This window comes from Tamandua tetradactyla, chromosome 17 (genome assembly GCF_023851605.1).
Source record: "Tamandua tetradactyla isolate mTamTet1 chromosome 17, mTamTet1.pri, whole genome shotgun sequence".
Lineage (NCBI taxonomy): Eukaryota > Metazoa > Chordata > Mammalia > Pilosa > Myrmecophagidae > Tamandua > Tamandua tetradactyla.
In genome coordinates, this window is record NC_135343.1 from 46,905,236 (window position 1) to 46,926,207 (window position 20,972).

Consider the following 20,972-nt stretch of genomic DNA (forward strand, 5'->3'; position numbering starts at 1 on the left):
GCAAATAAGCCAACCCCCCCCCCACCAGGAGCCCAAGACTCCTCTCTTTTGCATCTTAATTAGGTATGAAATGGGGAGAACTCCCCTTTGGGTGGTGAGAATGGGATGAGGTGCTTCCAGAAAGCTTCATCCCTGATCCCCATCCTCAGTCCTTGCTGTATGGTTGTCAAAGGAGAGTAAGTGCAACGTCTTAGCAAGCAAAAGCTCCCCACTCAGCATCAGTGCTGTTTCCAAGGAGAGGCAAAAGAATAATATCAAGCTATTGTTGGAGCTGGGGTGCTGCAAAGCTGCCAGTTCCCAGAAAACATGAAAGCCAGGACATACACATATGCCAGCCTTAGGGGCAGATATGTAGTGGGACATGCTGGGACATGTCATCACCACTGGCAGGGGCTGGGCCTGTGAAACATACTCCTACACATCTTTTCCACAGAGCTGGAGAATACAGGGTGAGGAACTTACTGGATTTTCTGGAAATAACCAAACCCGTGGGTGGCCAACTTCCCACTAATTAGTGAGGAGAGGGGTCTTGTTCACCCTTTTGCCCTTAGTGCTGGTGGTATGCTCAGGGCTGCTGCATGAATGAATGAATGAGTGAATGAACAAACACCTACAACCAATATCAGCTTTCACCACCACCTCTCCCACTGGAGGTCATGGCCCTGAAAATGGCAGGCCCTGATACCAGTCACTCCAATGAGTGGTGCCTAGGAGAAACTGCACAAGGCCTTCTATTTGGAAGTGGAGGTTCCCAGGGCAGGAAGAGCCCCTCAGCTGGGCAGACTGGCCAAGCAGGGCAACCCTCTGTGCTCTGTCCAGGATACAGGGAGGGCAGCACCTCTAGTTCTGGGGTCATCAGGAACAGAGGCTACAGAGCACTCAGGCCTGGAGTGAACCTTCATCTCCCTCCAGGCCCCTGGATGACAGCAGAAAGTTATTTCTCCTTTCCATGCCTCCTAGGGACTGGGCTGGGGAGGCAAGGGCCCAGTTGCTCTGGGAAGGGGGGGGGGGGTGGTTATTGTGCCACACACAGCCAAGGCTCTGGACAGGGAAGTGCCAAGATGACACCCTTGGTATTTTGGATCTGCAAAGGGGAGGGACAGAACAAGCCGCAGGATGAAAAGTCAACAACAATGAAGAGCTGGGACAGAGCCAGGGAAGTTGGGTGCCCAGCAAGCCTGTTAGACCCCTGCTTGGGAGGTGTCAATACAAGGTAACGTGGGCTGGGGCTTGGTGTCTAAGCCAGGAAGAAACCTGGATCCTGGAGAGGACTAGGCAAGGAGAAGACACCGGCCCTGACTGAGACCAGTCAGCCTGGAGGCTGGGAGCCAGTTCTGTGCAGGAGAGAAGGAAACCCAAAGGTGGATCTGGGTTAGATATCTAGAAGGACTTTCCAAATGGAGGTTGGCAGGACCCAGGGCCTCTGAGCCTTGGGGGAAGTTTAGAGAGGAGGAACTGGGAAGACCTGAGTCTTTGGAGCCCTAACACAAGGACCTGGTCTTTTCGGGAACTGTACAAGGATCAGTAGAAACTCCCACTTGTTCTGTGGCTCAGGCCCCAACACAGCCCCCAAAAAGAAGATCCCCAGTGCACCCCTCAGCCCAGGGGGCCAGTGCAGGGTGGGTGGGGGGTGGTGTTGAGGATGAGCCTCCTCTTTCATGGTCTTGTGGGTCTGGCTCCCTGCCAAGGCCATATCTTCAACCAAGCTCGCTAGATAGGGAAGTAAACCAAGGCATCCTTCTCTAGGCCTCCTCCAGGTTCCAAGCACAGAGGGCTACCCAGTGACTCCCTCCCAGACACCCTTGGGGACCCTAAAGCCACCAGATTCCTGTCCAAGCACCTGGATTAGAAGGAAACTTCTGGAGAACAGGAACTTCTCCCTGCTGACAGGGTCTCCCAAGGCTGGGACCTTAACCTTCTAGAGGCTTGGAAATGGATGCTAGGTATAGAAGCATGCACCTTTCAGCTCTGGTGTGTGGTGGCTGAGAGGAGGGATCTTGTCTTACAGAAATAAACACTCAAGCTTTCTCTACCTGATGATTTTCCTCTGGGAAGAGTGGTCTCAATATCCTGGAGAAGTTCTGGGTAGAGATTTCGCCCTTCCAGACACACCTCACCCGTGTTCACTACCCACAGCATTCCCACTCCCCAACTTCCAGCTGACTGCAGGTCCATAGGCCCACCTGGGTTCTCCCTGGAGAAAGTGGACCAGAGCCCAAGTGGGTGTCCCATGGAGGGCCGGGGACAGGGTAGGGCAGAGTAGAAGAACCCAAGTTTGAGCTGCCTTGTGTTGCCCCTCTGCCGTGAGGCCTGGCAGAACCCCTGACGGGGAGCTGGGCCTCAGGCAGAGGTAGGAGCTGCCCAAGCAGGTGAGGAGCCACTAGGCTGTGATTGCAGGTCCCCTGGGCAATGATGCCAGGTGCTGGTGCTGCCTCAGTTCCTCACTGCCTTTACCCAGAAGGCTGCTTCAGCTAGGAGTAGGTGGGGGTCAGAGGGCTGCTTCCATCAGAGCCCTTGCCCTGGACAGGCAGTGCCAGGGGTCAGACCTTCTGCTCTGTTGTCCCAGGAGAAGGAAAGGAAACTGACAACCCCTCCTTGGGAAGCTGGAGATCTCAATGCTAGGCCTCTGAAGGTCCAATCCAAAGCAGGGTCCCTCTGGAGGTCCAAAGAGAGTGCCCTGGTGTGGGGCTGGTGGGGGCCCTGCTGCCCCCCCACCCGGGTTAGCAGCCACTGTCCACTTTGATGTGCAGGATCTTGGAAAAGCCGGGCCTCCGCCGCAGGGCCTGCAGGCCAAACCCTGAGTTAGTTCTCCAGGACCAGGGCGGCAGGCAGGTCCCTCCCACCACACTGACCCAGGGTCACCCCAGTTCCAGCCTAGGGATGCTGCTTGAGTCAGCCCCTTACCTGGAGTTTTGTCACCATGTCCTCAAACAGCTTCTGGGCCTCAGGGCTGCTGGGCTCTTTGAAATAATCAGCAATCCCAATCTGGACCACAATGGATTTGAGGTTCCGGCAAATGCCTAGGAAAAGGTAGGTTAGGTGGGGGTCCATGTTTGGCCTGTGCAATCGGGCTTTCTCCTCTCCCTCATTAATGAATTAAACCATCAGATCCCCACTGAAAGATGATCATGAGGCAGCCATTGAAAACAAAGAGCAGAGAAGACTCAGACCTTTAGGGGCTTATGATACCCTTGGGGAGAAGGTAGAAGATGGGGTTGAGGAAGAGGTAGGGGGCAGCGTTCCCTGGGAGGAGGACTGGGCACCAGCCAATTGTGTGGGGGCTCTTCCCATCTGAGAAGACAGCTGTGCAAGGGCTAGGCTTTTGGAAAGGAACTGTCAGAAACACAGTGAGCGAGAGGAGGTCAATGGTTTAAGTTGGAGCACAAAGGAGGGGAAGATGGAGTAAATGAGTAAGCAGCAGAAGGCTGAAGGGACTGGGTGTCTCTCAGTCAGAGAAGAGGAAGAAGGCCAAGAACTGGAGGGGGCCTGAAGATTGTGACTTTGGAGGCTGAGCAGTTGGTTTTAGTGGTCCAGGCCTGGCTGGGAAGCTGAAGGAGAGTGAAGAGGACCCTAGAGACAAAAAGGTAAAGGAACCAAGTAAATAGTCAGGATGCAGGGTTGCCTTTGGGTGTGAGAAGCCTGAGCTGGGAGCCCATGTCCTCAGTGAAGATAGAGCAGTGACGGGAAATGGAATGGATAGTTCAAGGAGAGAGGGGGCCAGAGGAGGTTTGGTTTGAAGTTCATGCCAGGAATAGAGGTATCCTCACACTGACAACTATCCCCACGGGCTTACACACATCATTTTGTTTAATTCTCCCAACTATTCTAGAAAGGTGGCTTAGAAGATGGGGATACAGGACTCAGAGAGGGATGATAACTTGCCCAAAGTTACACAGCTGATGAGTGGTGGGGCCAGAATTGGGACTAGGTCAGTCCAGCTCCAGAACCTGTGTTCTTAACTAGTCTGTACTCGGGGGCAGACACCAGGGGATTCCTCATGTTTCCAACATAGACAGAGTACATGGCGGTAAATTCTACTGAGCTGAGCTACCTGGGCCAGACTCGGGCAAGTCTCAAAAGCCAGAGGGGCTTGCGAAGGCATTGGTGTCAAAGCCAGGACCAGAACCCCAGTCAGCCTGACCCCAGCATGATTAGGAGAGGTACTTTCTGACAGGACACAGTGAGGGGTGACGGCTGTGCCCCATCCCGCGTTCCCCTGCTGCTCACTGTTGAAGTGCAGCAGGGCCTTGGGGGTGACAGGGGTGGCGGTCAGAACCAGCATCTCCAGCCCCTTCAGGCCTTCCCGGCAGACCTCAGCCGCCACCTCCTGGGTGATTTCTGACACGTGGTCCAGCTCGAGGACCTGCAGCCGCATGCAGTTTCTCGCTGAGGAGGAGAAGGAAGAGATGAGGTCCTGCTAACTAACAAGTCTCCAGGCCACCTCCCACCCCGGTGCCCTGGTGCTTGGGTAGAAACCTCAGATTCTCTCTGGGATTTAATGAACAGTGCAGCCTTTGCACCCGTGCCTGGCTCCCACCAACCCCCACCCCAACTCCAAGAAGAAACTCACCTAAGGAAGCAAGGCCCTGCACCCCACAGCCGGCACCACCAACTCCCAGGGCCCGGAGGTGGGGCCAACAGCGACCGATCATCTGCAGGCAGCGGTTACTGAAGCGTGTGGGCTGCTGGCTGGAGAATTGGGGCAGGGAAGATGGAGTTAGGGAGGCCTCTGGATGCATGACACCCCCAAGCCTGCTCCTCCTCTGGGTCCCCTCTCAAGCAAGGGCCCCATGAAGCATCTAGTTACTTAAGCCAGAAACCTAGGCTCATTTCTGACTCCTCCTTCCTCAGCTTTCATCAAATCCAGTATTTGGACTCTGGAATAACTCCTGAACCCACAGCTCAGATGACCATCAACATGTGTCTGGATTATAGCACCAAGTCTCCTGCCAGTCCATGACCTGCACTGCTGACAGCGAGCCATTCATTCACACGATCACTCACTCACTCATTCAGCACATGCTCATCAAGTCTGTGTAGTACAGCCCACAACCAAAAGGCCCAAGAAGAATGATACAGATGCGGTCCCTGCCCTCAGGGAATGGGCAGCCTGGGCTGGGGTGGGGGACTACAAAGGACATACGGGACATGACCAATATGATCTTCTTTCCTTTCTCTCAAAACCTAAATCCCACAATGGCTTCTCAGCACTTGCTTGGATAAAATGCAAACACCTGAACCTGTTAGCAAGGCCCTTCTCATCTTGCCCAGCCTTCCTTTAGATCTGCCCAAACCAAGCACACCAAACTCGCTGCTTCTCTTAACACTCATCCAGGCAACAGACATCTTAGCGTTTGCTCTACGCTTGGTCCCAGGGCCCCCAAGAACAGGGAGTCTAGTGTAGGAGATCGAAATACAAAGAAATGATTGTAAAATGTACCACAGGAGGGGTCAGGACAAGGTGCTATGGGAATCGAGGCAGGGAAGTGTCCACTTTCACCTGGGTTTTAGTGGAGTGGCACTGGGGGGGCCCTAGAAGACCAGAATTTATTGAACACCTACTGTGTGCCCTGCAGGTTTACATACACAACCTCATCTGATTCAGCAACTACGCTAATGAAGTTAATAGATTCCTAATGTCACCATCACTTTGCAGGCTGAGAAACTGAGACATGCCTGGGTGGCCCACAGTTGCAGAGCTAGCAAGCCAGACCTGACCCCGTAGCTGATTAAAAGCTCTGCCCCTAACACCTACTCTTCATTACCTAAACACACGGCTTGATGTATGTGAATCTGTCTCCCTGACCCGGGTGGGGGTGGGGGGCACAGATCTACGGCCTCAGCCCAGCCAGCCCAGCCCCTCCCCCACCCTGCTGTAGCTCACCAGGGGTGGAGTGGCGCCACCTGGAGGGAGACAATCTCTCTGCAGCCAGCACCTAGAGCCCAAATGACCTCGTGGCCCACAGGATCTGTGGCGCTCCTGTGGGAAAGACAAAGCTGGGGCCACCCATCCTGGTGGTCTCTACTCTGGCCGAGATTCCCTCCCCTCTGGCCACAAAGCTCTTGGGTCCCTTCACCTGCTGGCCTTGGGAGAGGGAATGCAGAGGCCGTGGACCCCTTGGTCCCCTGAGGTGTAGGAGCCTGGCTTCGGGTGGGGAGAACCTACCTGTAGGTGACGGCCTGCAGGGCGCGGCAGTAGCAGCTGGCCAGCCAGAGTGAGCGGTCAGTGAGGACGTTGGGACAGTGGGAGATGCGCAGAATCAGCAGGTTCCCCCCTGCCGCCTTCAGCAGGGACTCCAGTCCTGCTTCCAGGCAGCCCCTGGGGATGACCAGGAGATGAGGGAACTGCTTGGGGCCACCTCCCATTGGAAGCATTCCCATTCAATTCTGGACCAGGGACATGGGAGTCTCTCACCCCTACCCACCCGCCGCGGGGCCTCACCGGGTGCTCCTGGCATACTCTTCCTTGCTCTCCTTCTTGCCCCGCTGTCGGGGCTTCAGGTTCTGCAGGGTCAGCGAGTGGGCCTGGGTGCACCACTGAGCCAGCATTGCCAGGAACTGTGGGGAGAGAGGGGCCACCTGCGGATGAGGGGGACCAGCCCAGGACAGGAAGCTCCCTGAGTGGTGGGGGGCAGGCTGGAGCTGGGGTATTATAAGGGTCAGAAGGATGAGACCCTGAGGGGCTCCTTCCAGGGAGGCCAGACTCTGGCAAGGGGAGGGCAGATTCACAGCAGGAGTGAATGGGAGGTGCGGGACGGGGGGGGTGGGGGGTGGGGGGGGGGGTGTGTAGCAGAGGCGGGCACCTTGGAGCAGACGCGGGCATTCTCCAGCAGCACCCGTGTCCACACGGCGGGGTGGCGGGCCACAAAGCGCCAGTCCCGGCAGACCTCGGCAGCGTGCAGCAGCGTGCGTGTGTCCAGGTAGGTAAAGATGCAGAACAGGGCTGCGCGCATTTTCAGGATCTCTGGACTAATGACCTCGTTGGAGCGGGAGGGGCTGCCCCTCTCGGCTCGCCGACCCCGCCCACCGCCTACGTCTGGACGGGCTGCAAAATGGGGGCAGGGAGGGCAGGTCAAAGGCCTGTGTGGGGATGTGTGTGTGGGATGCTGGGTCGGGGTAGGAGCTGAGAAGCAGGGGTCATGAGGCCCATGCTGGGCAGGGGTCGGGGGGTGGGGGTGTGCAGCATCTTGGGAGGTGGGCCAAGAGGCCTCTCCCTTATTTTGGGAATTATTAAAAAGTATCCCTTCTTCAAGTCAACTTTCTTTTTAATAAGTATAATAAAGCAGTCCAAACCCACCCCCTAGCACCACAGTGAGGCAATGGAGTCAGGTCTGGAGAAGGAAAGGGGTTGGGGGGATTAGCAGGTGCCAGGCAGCTGAGAACAGAAGGCAGGTGAGGGGCACCCCACACAATAACAGCTGGATGCAGCTGCATGTCCTCAGCTCCCGCCTCCTCACCCTGGAGCCCCAGCCCCTGACCCTGCACATACATGCACGGGTCGGTGTATATGGGAGGGGGCTTCTCCCTACCCTGCAGAGCTTGGAACCAACACAACGGTTCTCCTAGAAATGTTCATGAACCTACCAGATGAATGGACCCCCTAGACGTGGCATCCTGTGACACACGCACCCTGAGCACCTTTTGCTGCAGGCTCGATGGGTGCTGAGCAGGAGGGAGTTTGCCATTCTCAGTGTGGGCAGGTGTAGGACAAGGGGGAGGAGTCTTCATGGGGATGGCTGGCCTCGCTGCCCACCCTCCCAGCACTTACCCGAGAGCCGGCAGCTGCTCAAGGGCCCGGCAGCAGCAGGCCCGGGACGAGGGGCATCCGAAGGACCCTCAGCCTCTGACTCGGTGGTTCGGGAGCCCACGTCTGAGACGTCACCTTCCTCCCCCTCAGTGCTGTGCCGGCGGGGTCTGCGCTGCCAGTTCTGGATGGCCTGGCGCCGCAAGCCTGAGCTGCGAGGGGGCTGGGACCGGTCCGAGCCGCCACTGGCACCCTGGGCCTGTGTGCCCAAGACCCCAGGGCCACCGTCCTCAGAGACCCCCTCTTCTGGGCGGGGCAGCTCCAGACTGTCGCTGTCATAGCAGCCTGAGCTCTGGGATGCGGCAGGCACACGGTTGGAGGCCCTGGCGCGGGGTGGACCGGATGGTGAGGGCGAGGGGCAAGGCCTGCCCAAACTCCCCAACCGACCCCTACCACCAGCGGGGGCAGCCCACCCCATCCTGATTTCCAAGAGGCCCCTAGAGTGTGGAATGGCAGACATAGGTGATCCAAGGAGGGCTGGGAGAGGAGTAGACGAGCCTCCAGATGGGTCAGCCATCCAGAGGGCCAGGGCATCTTTCCAGGGTGAGGGTGGGCTGTGTGGGGTGGGCCAGGCCCGAGGCTTACCCTGTGCTGGGAGAGGAGCCATGCCGTGACACGGCGAATGTGCTAGGCATGGCTGGGCCCGCGTGGTGCTCTCGCTGTGGGCCCCCAGAGCAGGAGGGAAAGAATGGAGGGGCAGAGGAGGCAAGAGGATGAGAAGGAGCAGGAGAAATAGGGCACAAGATGGAGAGAAGAGAGGAGGGAAAGGAGAGAGAAGAAGGAAAAAAGTTGGGAAAGATGGACGAATGGACAGACAGACAGCCCAGATAGGCAGGCTCACCAGCCCCCACCCCACACCCATTCAGTACCCCAGACCCTGGCTCATGGTTCCTGGGGTCTCATTTGCAGGAACGGGCAGAGATGGGTTCCTGAGGACCAGGGCCAAAGGGCTATCTTTCTATTCTCTCAGGGGCCAGCGCTTCTGCCCAATTGCTCCCCTTTTCCTGGGTCCCCTACTTCAGGTCTGGAGCCTACCCATGGGGAAGGAGCCAAAGAAGGGAAGCATGGAGCATTACAGGGGGGATGGCAGGCAGCAGGGGGACCTAGAGGGGGCCAGGTGTGCCAGGGAAGGAGAGAAGGTGGGTGGGTACTCACTCACCATCCTGCCTGGGCCCCGGGTGCTAGGCCCAGCACCCCCGCGCCCCAGGCTGGCGCTGGGTGTGCTGCCACAGCTGCTGCTGATGACCTGCAGTTGGCGCTCAGCACGGTCTGCCCGCTCCAGGAGCTCCTCAATGAACTGCTGCAGTCGCAACTTGGCGCTGGCCTCCCGTGCTGCTGTCTCCTTCAGGAACTGGTCAATCTGTACCACCTCCCTGGGCCCGGAGCAGTCTCTTACCCACTGCTTCTGCCTGGCTGCCCACCCACCCTCTGCCGAAAGACCTTGGCCTGGGGGTAGAGACTCTGAACATGGCTGTGTGCAGCTGTCTGCACCTGGTCACCTAGGCATGTGCACACCAGCCCAGGCACACTGGGCACAAGACATTGTCACACCCAGAAAGGCTCACTCACATGGCTGCCTCATCCAGCCAGCAAGACGCACAGTAAGAGCCCCCTGCTCCCCATAGTTGTACTGCCACACACAGCCACTGCCTCCCACCAGAAACACTGCCGGGTACACACGGTCACACATCCAGGCCCACCCAGCTCTCTACCATACCTAGACACATCCACTGCACATTCAGAATGCATGTGCTCAGTCAGATGTGCTCAGTCACACAATCTCCCAACATAGAAACACTCACAGGTGTGTACTCAGAGTCACATAGCCACACACATGTACCCATCCACCCCACCCTCCAACAAAGCCCAATGCACAACTCCATGGGCAGCCCCACACACTCACACACGTGTAGCCATACTGCAGTCTTTCTTGGGTATGCCCCTTTGAGTGTGGGGCTCAAAGGCATTCAAATATGCTCAGACATTTTTTCAGCCATATACAAGCATTCAAAAATCCACGTTAGGTCACATCAACCCAGAGAGAAAGACTCGCAGATGCAGAGGCACGCACCAGCCTCCAAGAGTTACAGGAAAACATGGGACATGACAGAGCTGAGTGAGTATTCACTCCCAAGTGCATTCGTACTTGTTCCTTCAACATTTACTCAACACTGTGGCCGGGTGAGCTGTGTCTCCACCCCCAAAATTATGTCCATGTCCAAACCCCCCATACTTATGAATGCAACCTTATTTGCAAACAGTCTTTCCAGTTATACTGAAGTTTAGACTCTCAGGATGAAATCACCCTGGACATAGGGTAGGCCCTAAATGTCCTTAGAAGGGAGATCTGAGACACATAGGGAAGGCCAAGTAAAGACAGAGGCAGAGGTTGCAGTGACGCAGCGACAAGCCACGGATTGTTGGTAGCAATCAGAGCTAAGAGAGTGGCATAGGAAGGATTCTCTCTCAGAGCCTCGAGATGGAACCAGGCCTGTCAACACCTTGATTTCAGACTTTTGGCCTCTAGAAGTGTGAAAGAACAAATTTCTGTTGTTCTAATTTCAAAATTCTGTTGTTCTAGTTTGCGGTACTCTGTTATGGCAACCACAGGAAACCAGTTCCTGTGCCTTCTAGGCAACAGGTACTGTTCTAAGTGTTAGGGACACAGCAGCAAAGAAAATAGAGAACAATTCCTGCCCCATGGAGCTTATATCACACTGGGGACAGATAACACCTCCATGTTTCACAACTCCTACGTTTAAGTGCTAGAGAAATGAGGAAGAACCAGCAAAGACAACTGTGAAGGAGCAGACAGAAAAATAGGAGGAGGAAAACCCAGGAGAGCATCCTGGAACCCAAGTGAATGGGATTCAAGGGTCAGCTGTATCCAATGTAAGATGGTGATGTGGCCTCATTGTTGATGTCAAGGACAGTGGTGGAGGCAAAACCTGATTAGGATGGATTGAAAAAAGAGTGGAAGGAAAGAAACCATAGACAAGGAGTGTAAATAATACTTTTAAGGAGGAGAGACATAGGCCAGTAGTTTAAGGGGATAGTGGGGCTAAGACAGATGGGAAAAAAGACATCACGTGGGCATGTTTTTAGGAATAATATGGCAGACAGGGAAAATCTGATGATGGACAAGAGGGGGAAGAGTTGAGCCAAGTCACTGAGTCCGCTAAGGAAAATAAGATCTGGTGCACAAACGCAGGGGTTGTCTTTGGCTGGGATGACAGCAAAGGAAAAGAAACAGTCTTCCCGGACTGCCACAGACTCACTCTTCGCTTAGCACACACTTCCATTACAAGCTCACCGCCACAGCTTCCATATTCCAAAGCCCTGGTCTCAGGCACAGACATACCCACTCACTGCCAACACGCAGCCCCGCTCACGGTGGGGGTGGCACAGTGACAGACACAGACGCTCACTCAGAAACACTCACGGGCCACCCCCAAAGGCCCGGCGGCCCCACTCACTGCTGCTTGCGGCTGAGCTCCTGCTCTTTGTGCACCAGGTCCTGCTTGAGCGAGGCCAGCAACTCCACGCTCACGTCCACCTGGCGCGAGAGCTCAGAAGCGCGCTCCTCCAGCTCCTCCTTCTCCCGTCCGAGCCGCGCGCTCTCCTGTCGCGCCGTCTCCAACTCGGCGGCCTTGCGCTCCAGTTCAGCCTGGAGCCGGCCCACCTGGCCCGCGATCTTCTGCTCCACCTCCTCGCTCAGCCGCTCCAACCGCCGGTCCACTTCCAGCTTCTCCAGCGCGCGGATCTTGAGGCGCGCCAGGCCCTCCTCGTACGCCACGTCGGCAGGAGACGGGGACGCGGGCGACGCGGAGGCGGGCCCGGAACAAGGGCCGGGCCCGGGCCCGGGCGGCGGCGTCGAGCACGCTGAGGACGCCACGGACTTGCGCGCGAACAGCTCCCCCAGCGGGATCTCGATCTCACGCAGCGCGTACCGCGCGGCGGCGGGCACAAGGCCCGGCTCGGCCAGCTCCTCACAGGGTAGGCCGGCGGGCACTAGGTCGCCGGGGAAGTGGGCGAGGGGCGCGTGGTGGTGGTGGTGGTGGTGCAGCAGGTGAGGCGCTGCAGCCGACGGCCCGGCCACCTGCTCCTTGCCCTGGAAGGACGTGCTTTCGAAGACCTCGCGCCGGGCGCCAGGCACAGCCAGCAGGGCGGCGGGCTCGGGCGCCAGCGGGAAGCCGGAGGCGGCCGCGGCCGTGCCGTCGCAGATGCTGTTGGTCTTGGAGAGGATGTAGAGCGTCTCGTACGTGTGGCTGTACTCCAGGTGAGCGCGCAGCGACGACAGGCTCCGGAAGCGCTTGTGCTCCCCGCAGCGCGGGCAGCGGTAGGGTAGGTCCAGCGAGGCCATGGCCCCGCCGCCCCCTCTGCGCCCGGGCTCCACGGCGGCCGCCCCTCCGGTCAGCTGGGCGCGCTCATGTGGGGCCGCCGGGGAGCCCCACTGCGGGGCCGGAAAGGCTCAGGGCGCCCGCGGCCGGGGGCAAGGAGGCTGGAAGAGAGAGGATGAGTCTTAGGAGGGTGGGGTCGCAGCTTCCCCCACAAGCCCCCGTCCCCATCTGCGGTGAGGATATTGACCTTCCAGGAAATACGTGCTCAGAATGGAGGAATTAGGGGAGACTAAAGGTCTGACCTCCCATAGGGGGCTGGCCTGTTCAGGTACCTCAGCGAGGGCCTATACATGTGCGAGAGTAAGATTTCCTAAAAAGAAGCATTAGTTCTACTTACAATAGTTCCAATCTGGAAGCAACGGGAGAATGGATAAATTGTGGTAGATTTATAATAGAATTCTACTCAGTAATGAGAAAAGGTACATGCCACAAAATGGATGAATCCATTTGATATTAGGTTGCATGAAATCTGCCTGACCAAAGAGTGTATATAGGATTCCAGCACCCAGAACTGATGATGACAAGAGTCAGAATAGTTTACCCCTGGAGGCTATGGGACTGGGAAGGGGCAATGCTGAGGATGTTCTGTATCTTGACCTGAGTGAGTTATACAGGTGGATGCATATGTAAACAGTCATCAAGCTGTACACTTAAGTTAGTGCACTATATAGTAGTACACTTAAGTTAGTATGTTATATGGTATCTGACTGGATATTTGTTACACCTCAAAAGAAATCCTTAAAAAGAGGATGCTTATTTCCATCTGGTGCAAACCACATCCATCACACAGCCTGGACTATTGGTACCATGTTGTAAGTAAGATGCCACCCCACCCACCCCTGCCATGACCTCTGTGCATGTGTCACTGCCTGGTCCCTGCTTCTGCACCACACCCTCCCATCCCTGCCACTTCAGGGACCTAAATCCTTTTCTCTGATCTCTTCGATATGTGGTTCACCAATAAATGTCCCTACCCTGCCCTTTGCCCCAAGGGCTCATTATCTATCCTCCCCAGACCCCTTTTGGCACAAGCCACCAACCCACCCAGGCCTTCCCACCCCTCATCAACCCCCAACCCCTGCTGTCCAGCCCTTCCATCTTTGACTTCCAGCCTCCCCTCTCCTGCCTTGAGGGCTCTCTACACTTGTCCTCACTGCCCTCCTCTTCCTAACAGCTGCCATTGGACTTCACTCTCTACTGTGACCTTGGGGTCACAGATTACCTGTTCATCAGCGAATCCAGTTGTCATCTAAGGTCTCTGCCCACTTTGTCCCTTGGTTGACACTTTTGACCCCTCCATCTTCACAGGGTGCTGTGATGCTGCCTCGTTTTAGGTTCTTCTCTTGGTTCTCCCCAAAATTCCTGCCTCCTGATGGGGGTCTTCACTGAGGTCTGCCTTCATGCCTCCTCTGCCTCAGTCCTCTCTTCAGGCAGTCTGTCCACTCACAGCTCTAAGCCCATGACTCCAGTGCTGTCTCTCCATCCTTACCTACTCCTCAGTTCCATTTGCCTTCTGCTCATTCCACGTGGATGGATGGGTGGGACAGCTGCTCCCTTTGCCAGCCTGGCACCTGCTCCTGGTGATAGCATCCTGCTTTGACCTTGGAGAACCATCCTTCTTTCCCTACTTTCTCAGTCCACATCAGCCAGGGTCCACTCCTGGCTCCAGGGGTAAAAACATGACATAGGTCTGGCCAATTAGAGTCCTGAGATGGGTGAACCCTGTCTTCAGCAGCAAAGCAAGTGATTAAACTGTCTCCCACTGCCTCTGTGTTCAGACCATGTACCTACCAGAGCTGGAACTTTAGGGGACTTGTAGAAAAATGCAGGAATGTTGGGGTATGGACTTTTCATGACCTTCAGTAATGTCCTACAAGAAGGAGACTCTCTGGCCGTAGGCGCCCATCTGAGAGAGAGAAGAAGAAGCTCTGGCTTTGTCTAGAGAGGCCCTTTCTGCCTGAGGCCAGTAACCCAATAGGGCTGAGAATCAGGTAATTAAGAGCCAGATCTCTTCTCCAAGCTAAAGTCAGCTCAAGCAAGGACTAGGAGGCTGGAAACACAGAGGGAGATAAGCTTGGGGCCTAACAGGCGCCTGACTCCTTAGCAGCCCCCACCAACCCCTCCTGCTGTACCTTCCCAGTGGCCTCTATTATAAAAGCCTTCTGCTGGGATGTAGCTTGAGGGGTAGGGCCCAGGGAGCTCCCCATCCAAGACTATGGGTGTGCATTACTTAGCGACAGGGGACCAGTGAGAGGCCACACAGCTAAAGGCTCCTGGGAGGTGGGTGGAAGCCTGTTGCTAAGAGATGACCCTTCCTCCTGCCCCCAAGCCACCCCTTGATACAAGAATTACAACTTTCAGTGACCAAATGTAAATTGACTGAAAGCTTCTAATGTTTAAGCGAATTAATATTGCCAGGAAAGAAACCCAAACCTGGAAAACAAAGACCAGGGGTACTCCATCCCTGGACCTCACCAGAACCCACACCAGTAGGAGGTGACCCCTCAGTGGCCCTTCACACTCACCCAACCAGGCTCACCCAACCACTCTGCTCTTCGGGAGTCTCCTTTGTCCATCGTCCTGGGTGCCACATGTGGGAGGATCACTGCAGGGTCCTTCCCTGGGCATTTTGTTTAGCAGGACCTGGTCTATGATATGTACCTGTGACCTCTGAGGCTTCTTTTTCCCTATCTTCCCTCTTCAATTTTGGAGGTTTTTTTTTTTTTTTTTTTAAGGAATGGACAAGTAAATATTTATTTCTATGGATGTGGAATGGCAGTCATAATATATTAGGAAAAAACGAGCCTAATAAAAGGGGTTTATCACTGAACACCAGGCACCGTAAATAAGGGGTTCACACCTTTGGGTTTTGTTTTTTTCAGTTATCCTACTTTTCCTCCATCATTGTAATCTGGTCATAACCAAAAGACTAAGAGGGTCTAGTTTAGCACCTAATCAAAGAGCAGGTCAGTCATACTAATTCTGAGATCTCAGGCTTGGGCTGGGTGTGGTAACTGGGTGGGGACCTGGAACCCCTCCCTCTGGAGATGGGATTTAATGTGCTTTAATCTTGGGGGCGATAATTGCTTTATGTGAAATGGAAGGAAGGGGGTAGGTATGTGTAGCTCTCAAGGAGCAAAGAGGTGAATTGTAGTGGGTATTGGATGATATTGCTGCCTGGCTTCAGTCCCTTTCTGTGTAGAGATCCCTGGTTTTCCTTTAGATTCCCCTGACTTTCAACCTATGTTGTTTGGTTTGGGCCAACAACCTCCATCTTTGGTTCCCTGATGGGCATGTCACCCCTTGTCTGGGCCAGTGCCTGCCACCCCAGGACATGTGCTAGGCAGGTGGGATGTGCTCCTGAAGCACAACAGAAGAAGAAGTGATACCATTTGAGTACCCAGATCCAGATGTGCCTTAAGCTATAACCCAGGACTTCTCAGTTATGCAAGGCAGCAAATGCTTTTTGTTGCGTAAATCCTTTGAGTCTGTTGCCAGTCACAAGCAAATGAGAATCTTGATTAACACAAGGACCCAGTGTCAAAAAATAAATCCTGGACTTCCTCTCACTCACACCCCCTCCCAGGATCCCTGTTTCTTTCAGTGGGGCTGCTGACCTCCCTGCCACACAACATCACTGGCCATCTGGAGTTTCTCTCTGTGTTGACCAGCAAAGCCTGAGGACTTTGCCTTCAGAATACTTCAACAGAACTATTTTTTTCTCTTATGCTTCGTGCTGTTCTGGGCCATTGCCTCCCCACACCTGGGTTGCTGGCTCCACATTCCGCCTCATGGCTCTGTTCCATCCTTCTTTAGGCACGAGAGCCTTCTTTTTGCAAATGATTCCAGCTCAGACTCCCTCAGTGGTGCCCACTGTCCATCAACTGCACCCAAACTCCTGGGCCTCACGACTTGACCTCAGTGTACTGGTGCCAACTGGAAGGCGAATAACGGCCAGACTGTTTCACCTGTCTTTCTTTGATTACTATGTGAAAGGTTTAGGAGGCAAAAGGGTGAAAAAGAAGAAAAGTAGACCAGGAAATTTAAAGTGAGCGAGTTTATTTCTGCGCTCCCGGGTAGAGCTCACCGCATCCAAGATGGAGAGAGGTGAGTCCGCACATGGGCTTCAGCGCGGGCAGCTTTTAAGGATGGGGGTCAGGTAACATCCGGAAGGGGCGGTTCATTAGTTCCGGAAGTCAGGTTGGGAAGGGTGACACAGCCTCTGCAGCTCCAGTTGCAGTGCCTTTCCCCGTTCCCCCGACCTAGCACTATGGTTAGACATTTTTGCAAATATTTATCTGTCATTTGCATCTTTGTGGTGACTTACCTTTGCACTGCTTTATTTTTATACCGAGTATTCATATTTTCTCATTGTTTTGCAAAGGCTTTTTTCAGTATTGATCCTTTGTTTCTCATTTATATATTGCAGGTATTTTTCTTAAATTTGTTGACTGGCTTTTAATTCTGTTTATGGTCTTTATTGATATGCTAAAGTTGTAAAGTTTGCTTCAGTAAAATTTATTGATCTTCTCCTGAATGATGTCTGATTTTGTTGTCAGGCTTAGAAAGTCTGCCACTAATCAGAGATTATATAAACAGCTACATATGTTTGTCTGCAGTACTTTGTGTACTTTTGGTACTTCCCCTTTATACATTTTAATTTCCAACCCACTAGAAATTTTGGTGTGCACAGTAAGACAGGGATTTAAAAACAAAGTCTTCATTATGGAAATTTTCACACTTATTCAAAAATAGAGTGAATATTATGATTGAACTTCTGTTCCCATAGCCAGCTTCAACAATTAAACAATTATCAACTTATGGCCAATTTTCTTTCACATGTACACTGCTCTCATGCTTCACACCATACAACCCCAAGCCCCCAACCCCAGTCCCTGGAAAATCTTGAGCAAATCCTAGATATCATATAATCTTATCCATAAATACTTTTCTATGTATGAGACAGGGATTTAACTTTATTTTTTTCTTTTTATTAAATAAATATTTAGTAATCGTTCCAACATGGCCATCCTTCATGTTTATTAAAACCGAAAGAGTAGAGCTGAAAAGTAAATCTAAAAGATGGTTCTTTGAAATGACTAACAAAATAAACAATGCTCTGGAAAATCTATTCACGGAGGGAAAGAAAGAAAACAAATACCCAGCAATATGACTGAGAAAAGGGATATAAACTTTCACACAGAGAAGCTTTTTTTAAATGTCTAAAATACTACCCTGTACAACTCTTGGCCCCAATTTTTGAAAATCTGGATGCACTGAATGCTTTCCTAGGAAAATATAAATTACATAAATTGATTCAAGAAGAAATAGAAAACGTGAATAGACTAATAACTATGGACAAAACTGAAGAAGTTGGCCAAGTGACCAAAGATGATATAAATAGAATTCAGTTCACACAAACACCTGTACTAGTACAGGGTTACTCTGTAATGTAAGGTCAGCCAAGGTTTCAGGACACCTGAGTGTACCTGTCATCCTAGTGAAGTGCTGGTTCCTCTTATAGTGGGCACCTTTTAGGACCTTAGAAGTTGCCAGCCTTCTTATGCCCCATGCCCAAATGCCCTTTTGTAGCACCCTTCACCTGCGCGGCACCCTGCTATCCTTGCTCCAAGAGAGCAGGGGAAGGGGTTGGAGTGGAATGCAGGTCTGTGTGTGGATGTGCAAGGTAGAGTAGGGAAGGGACTTTGGGGGTCCAGGTGGCTCCTTACCCCAGGCCAGCCTACCCCACAATTTACTTCCATGTGCTGGGGCTGAAGAATGACTAGGAATCATTCTCGGGAATATTTTTGCTTAGCTTTCTGCACCTTCTTGGCAGCACCACGAAGCTTTGCCTGAATGCAGGCAAGAAGGCAATTCAAACAGAGGAAGGAGAGAGAGGAGGAAAAAAGAAAATATAAGTGTTGTCCACTCAAATCCTATCACAATCCTGTACTACGAGGACCACAGCAGAACAGTCAGATTTTTCTCTGTGTTCTAGTCTTCCAAAAGCAGCAACCGCAGCTGCCCTAAGACCTGCCTCCTTTTTCAGCCTAGCCCTGCCTCCTTGCCATTTCCAGGACCTTTTCATGCTCTTACCCCTGTTGGAAATGCCTATCTCAATTCTCCTTTCTTTCAGGTTCAGCTCAAGGTTCACCTTTGGTTTGGGTAGAGGGATTCTACAGAATGAACCAATCGGAGGCACTATCTTTATTTTAATTTTTTTAAGGCTTTCAGGTGTGTGTCTCATCTCCTCAAACAAGATCAACCATCCCAAAATATGTCATCTCTCACTCCTGTCTACTCTCACACTCTCACAGGTTGACTTTGCCACATTGTCATTGACGATTCCTGCTGCAGACATTATTATCTGCTGAGCAAGGCCCCTTTATCTTCTGAGTAATAGCAACATCTCATCCTTTCTTTGGCGAGTTCTCCTGCCTATTCCACGTGTTCTGGTGGGCTGCCAACCCCAGGACCCTGCAGGGTAGATACATGGACATGACCCAGGCCTGGCCAATCAGAGTATTCCCATCCTTGGCTACAATGATTGACCCAGGGATGGACATGTTCCTCAAGCAGGGCCAGTTAGAGTCCTTCACTGGGAGTTTATATGGAAGCTTGAGGAGCCCTGTTATCCCTCTGGCATCACTTGCTAGGATGACAAAACTGTCTTTGGCCTTGTGCTACCTTCACTCCCCACATGGAGAAAGCTCAGGCATAGTGGGGGAAATGTGGCAACACTCTGAACTAGAGAAAGTACTCACTCCCATGTTTTTGAGAACCTGGCTGTTTGTCTAAGACCTACTTGCTCCCCCTTCCTATGTGAATTAGTAAATATAAGAGCCCTTTTCTTTTTCTTTTTTTTTTTTTTTGCTTAAAACAGTGCTAAATGTATTTCTGAATCTTGCAATCAAGAGTCTAATACTCTCCCTAGCTTAGACTCTTCTCCAAGCTCTATTCAAACATGAATTCATTCAGCATACATTTGCTGAGTCCTTACCCTATGCCATGAACTTATGCCAGGTGTTGTGCTAGTTGAAGATTCATAGATAAACAAGATCCAGCCTTTACTTTCAAGTAGCTTGTGTTCTGCTGGGGTAGAAGTATTGGATCATTAGGGTCATGAGATAAATGCTATACAAGAGGCAGGGATGGGTTGCTACACTTAACCTTGCTTGGAATTCGGTAAGCAACCAAGGTGGTAGCATCTAGATTGACTCTTGAAGAGCGAAGGTTTGTCAGGTGAGGAAGAGCAATTGTGAGGTTAGGTGAGGGGAAGAAAGGCATTCCAAGCGTAAGAAACCCCACACACTAGGCAAGGAAGTGATGAAGAGTGTGCCACCTTCAGGAAACTAACACTTATGCTCCATAAGGCTAGAAGACATTGTCTGCCTCATCACTGGTAGAATCTCCAACAGTTAGAACAGGGCTTGGCACGTGATAGGTATTTGTAGAATTAATGAATGGTAAGGATTTCAGGGTGGCACAGTTCTCAGGGAGGAGATTAGGAGAGAAAAGCAGAGACAAGATGGGGTAGGAGGTCAGCTCATGAAGCAAAGGTGCATGGATTTTCCACTTGGGCATCCAAGAGCCCCTGGAAAATTTTAAACAAGGAGGGACATAAGCAAAATTTATACTTGAGAGAATGGATATAAAAGGTCAAGGTCAGAAAGCCACTGGGACGCTGGAGATAGAAACTGCTAACTGTACCTTCGCACCACCTGAAGGGGTATGAGTGGAGAGAAGGATCTGTATGGGCACAATTAAGGAAAGAAAATCAAAAGTCTTGTTGACAATGACTGATAGGTGAGAAAGGAAGGTGCTAAGGCTTGGGTTTGGGTTTTGAGCAACTGGGTGGATAGGGATGAGGCTCAGTAAGAAGGGAAAGTGAAGGAGGACAGGTGTGGGGAAGAGATAATGAGTTGATTGTAGATTTCAAGCATTTGAGGGTCCAGTGAGCCATGGAAGTAGAGATATTTCACAACATAGTTTATAACATGCAGCCAAAAATGCCATTTTGGCAACTTAAACCCAAAACTGAAAGTAGATGAGCAAACCCAGGGAGAGAGTAATGAGAAAGGGAAGTAAAGAAGGACCCTTGGAAGAGTCAGGGAAGGTAGAAGAGCCAGGAGCAGAAATGGAAAGGCTGGTGTGGAGGAAGCTTTAGAGAGGAGAGGATGTCAAGGAGGAAAGTGTAAACAGTGTAAATAATGTTGACAACTCAAGTAAGAGTAAGGTTGGGAAGGGTCCACTGGTGACTTAGAAAGGGCTGCTTTGCTGAGCCTGACCAATGTAGATGGAGAAGTGAGTGAGGTACAGATGTGAGTAGAGTGGACATAAGAAGCTCAAATGTGAACGGAGGAGGCAGCATGGGAAAATCTAGAAATGTTTGTAAAATGGGAGAGGCCTGAACGTATGTAAATGCTTCTTAGAGATAACATAATTCTACTACTATATCAACTTCCACTGGGCTGAGGCATGCATAACATAATAATGCCTTAGACCTGAAATTTATAACCTTTTTTTTTAAATGCTTCTCAGAAGTGGTCAGTAGAGAGGGAAAGGTATTCCATGTTGGTGGCTCAAAGCTTAAAATGGCCAATACTGAACTCACATTTCCCCACCTCCACACCTGCATCTTTCTCATGTTTCCCACCTCAGCTGTTGTTATGATCTGCTCAGAACCCTAGCTAGCAACCTCCAAGGCATTTCTGAATTTTCAGTGTCCCTCTCGCCCCATATTTCATCAATCACTGATTTTTGCCAAT

The 20,972-nt window shown here is 52.4% G+C and overlaps 1 protein-coding gene across 1 annotated transcript; it reads right to left on the reverse strand.

Annotated features, from left to right (window-relative positions):
• Nucleotides 1-835: 835 nt before the first annotated feature.
• Nucleotides 836-12,167, reverse strand: FBXO41 (F-box protein 41). Its single transcript, XM_077134569.1, has 12 exons — nucleotides 11,281-12,167; nucleotides 8,964-9,177; nucleotides 8,390-8,463; nucleotides 7,769-8,127; nucleotides 6,804-7,045; nucleotides 6,443-6,558; nucleotides 6,167-6,319; nucleotides 5,885-5,980; nucleotides 4,571-4,689; nucleotides 4,228-4,386; nucleotides 2,905-3,020; nucleotides 836-2,783 (listed from the first exon to the last, which is right to left on the reverse strand). The coding sequence occupies exons 1-12, from the start codon at nucleotides 12,165-12,167 to the stop codon at nucleotides 2,721-2,723; spliced, it is 2,598 nt and encodes an 865-aa protein (XP_076990684.1). The 3' UTR covers nucleotides 836-2,720.
• Between the last annotated feature and the right edge of the window lie 8,805 nt (nucleotides 12,168-20,972).

Coding starts and splice junctions, on each gene's coding strand:
- FBXO41 (XM_077134569.1), bottom strand. CDS start 12,167: ATGGCCTCGCTGGACCTACCCTACCGCTGCCCGCGCTGCGGGGAGCAC. Junction 9,178..11,280: donor GAGCTCAGCCGCAAGCAGCA/GTGAGTGGGGCC, acceptor CTCCGGGCCCAG/GGAGGTGGTACAGATTGACC. Junction 8,464..8,963: donor CCCGGGGCCCAGGCAGGATG/GTGAGTGAGTAC, acceptor GGGGGCCCACAG/CGAGAGCACCACGCGGGCCC.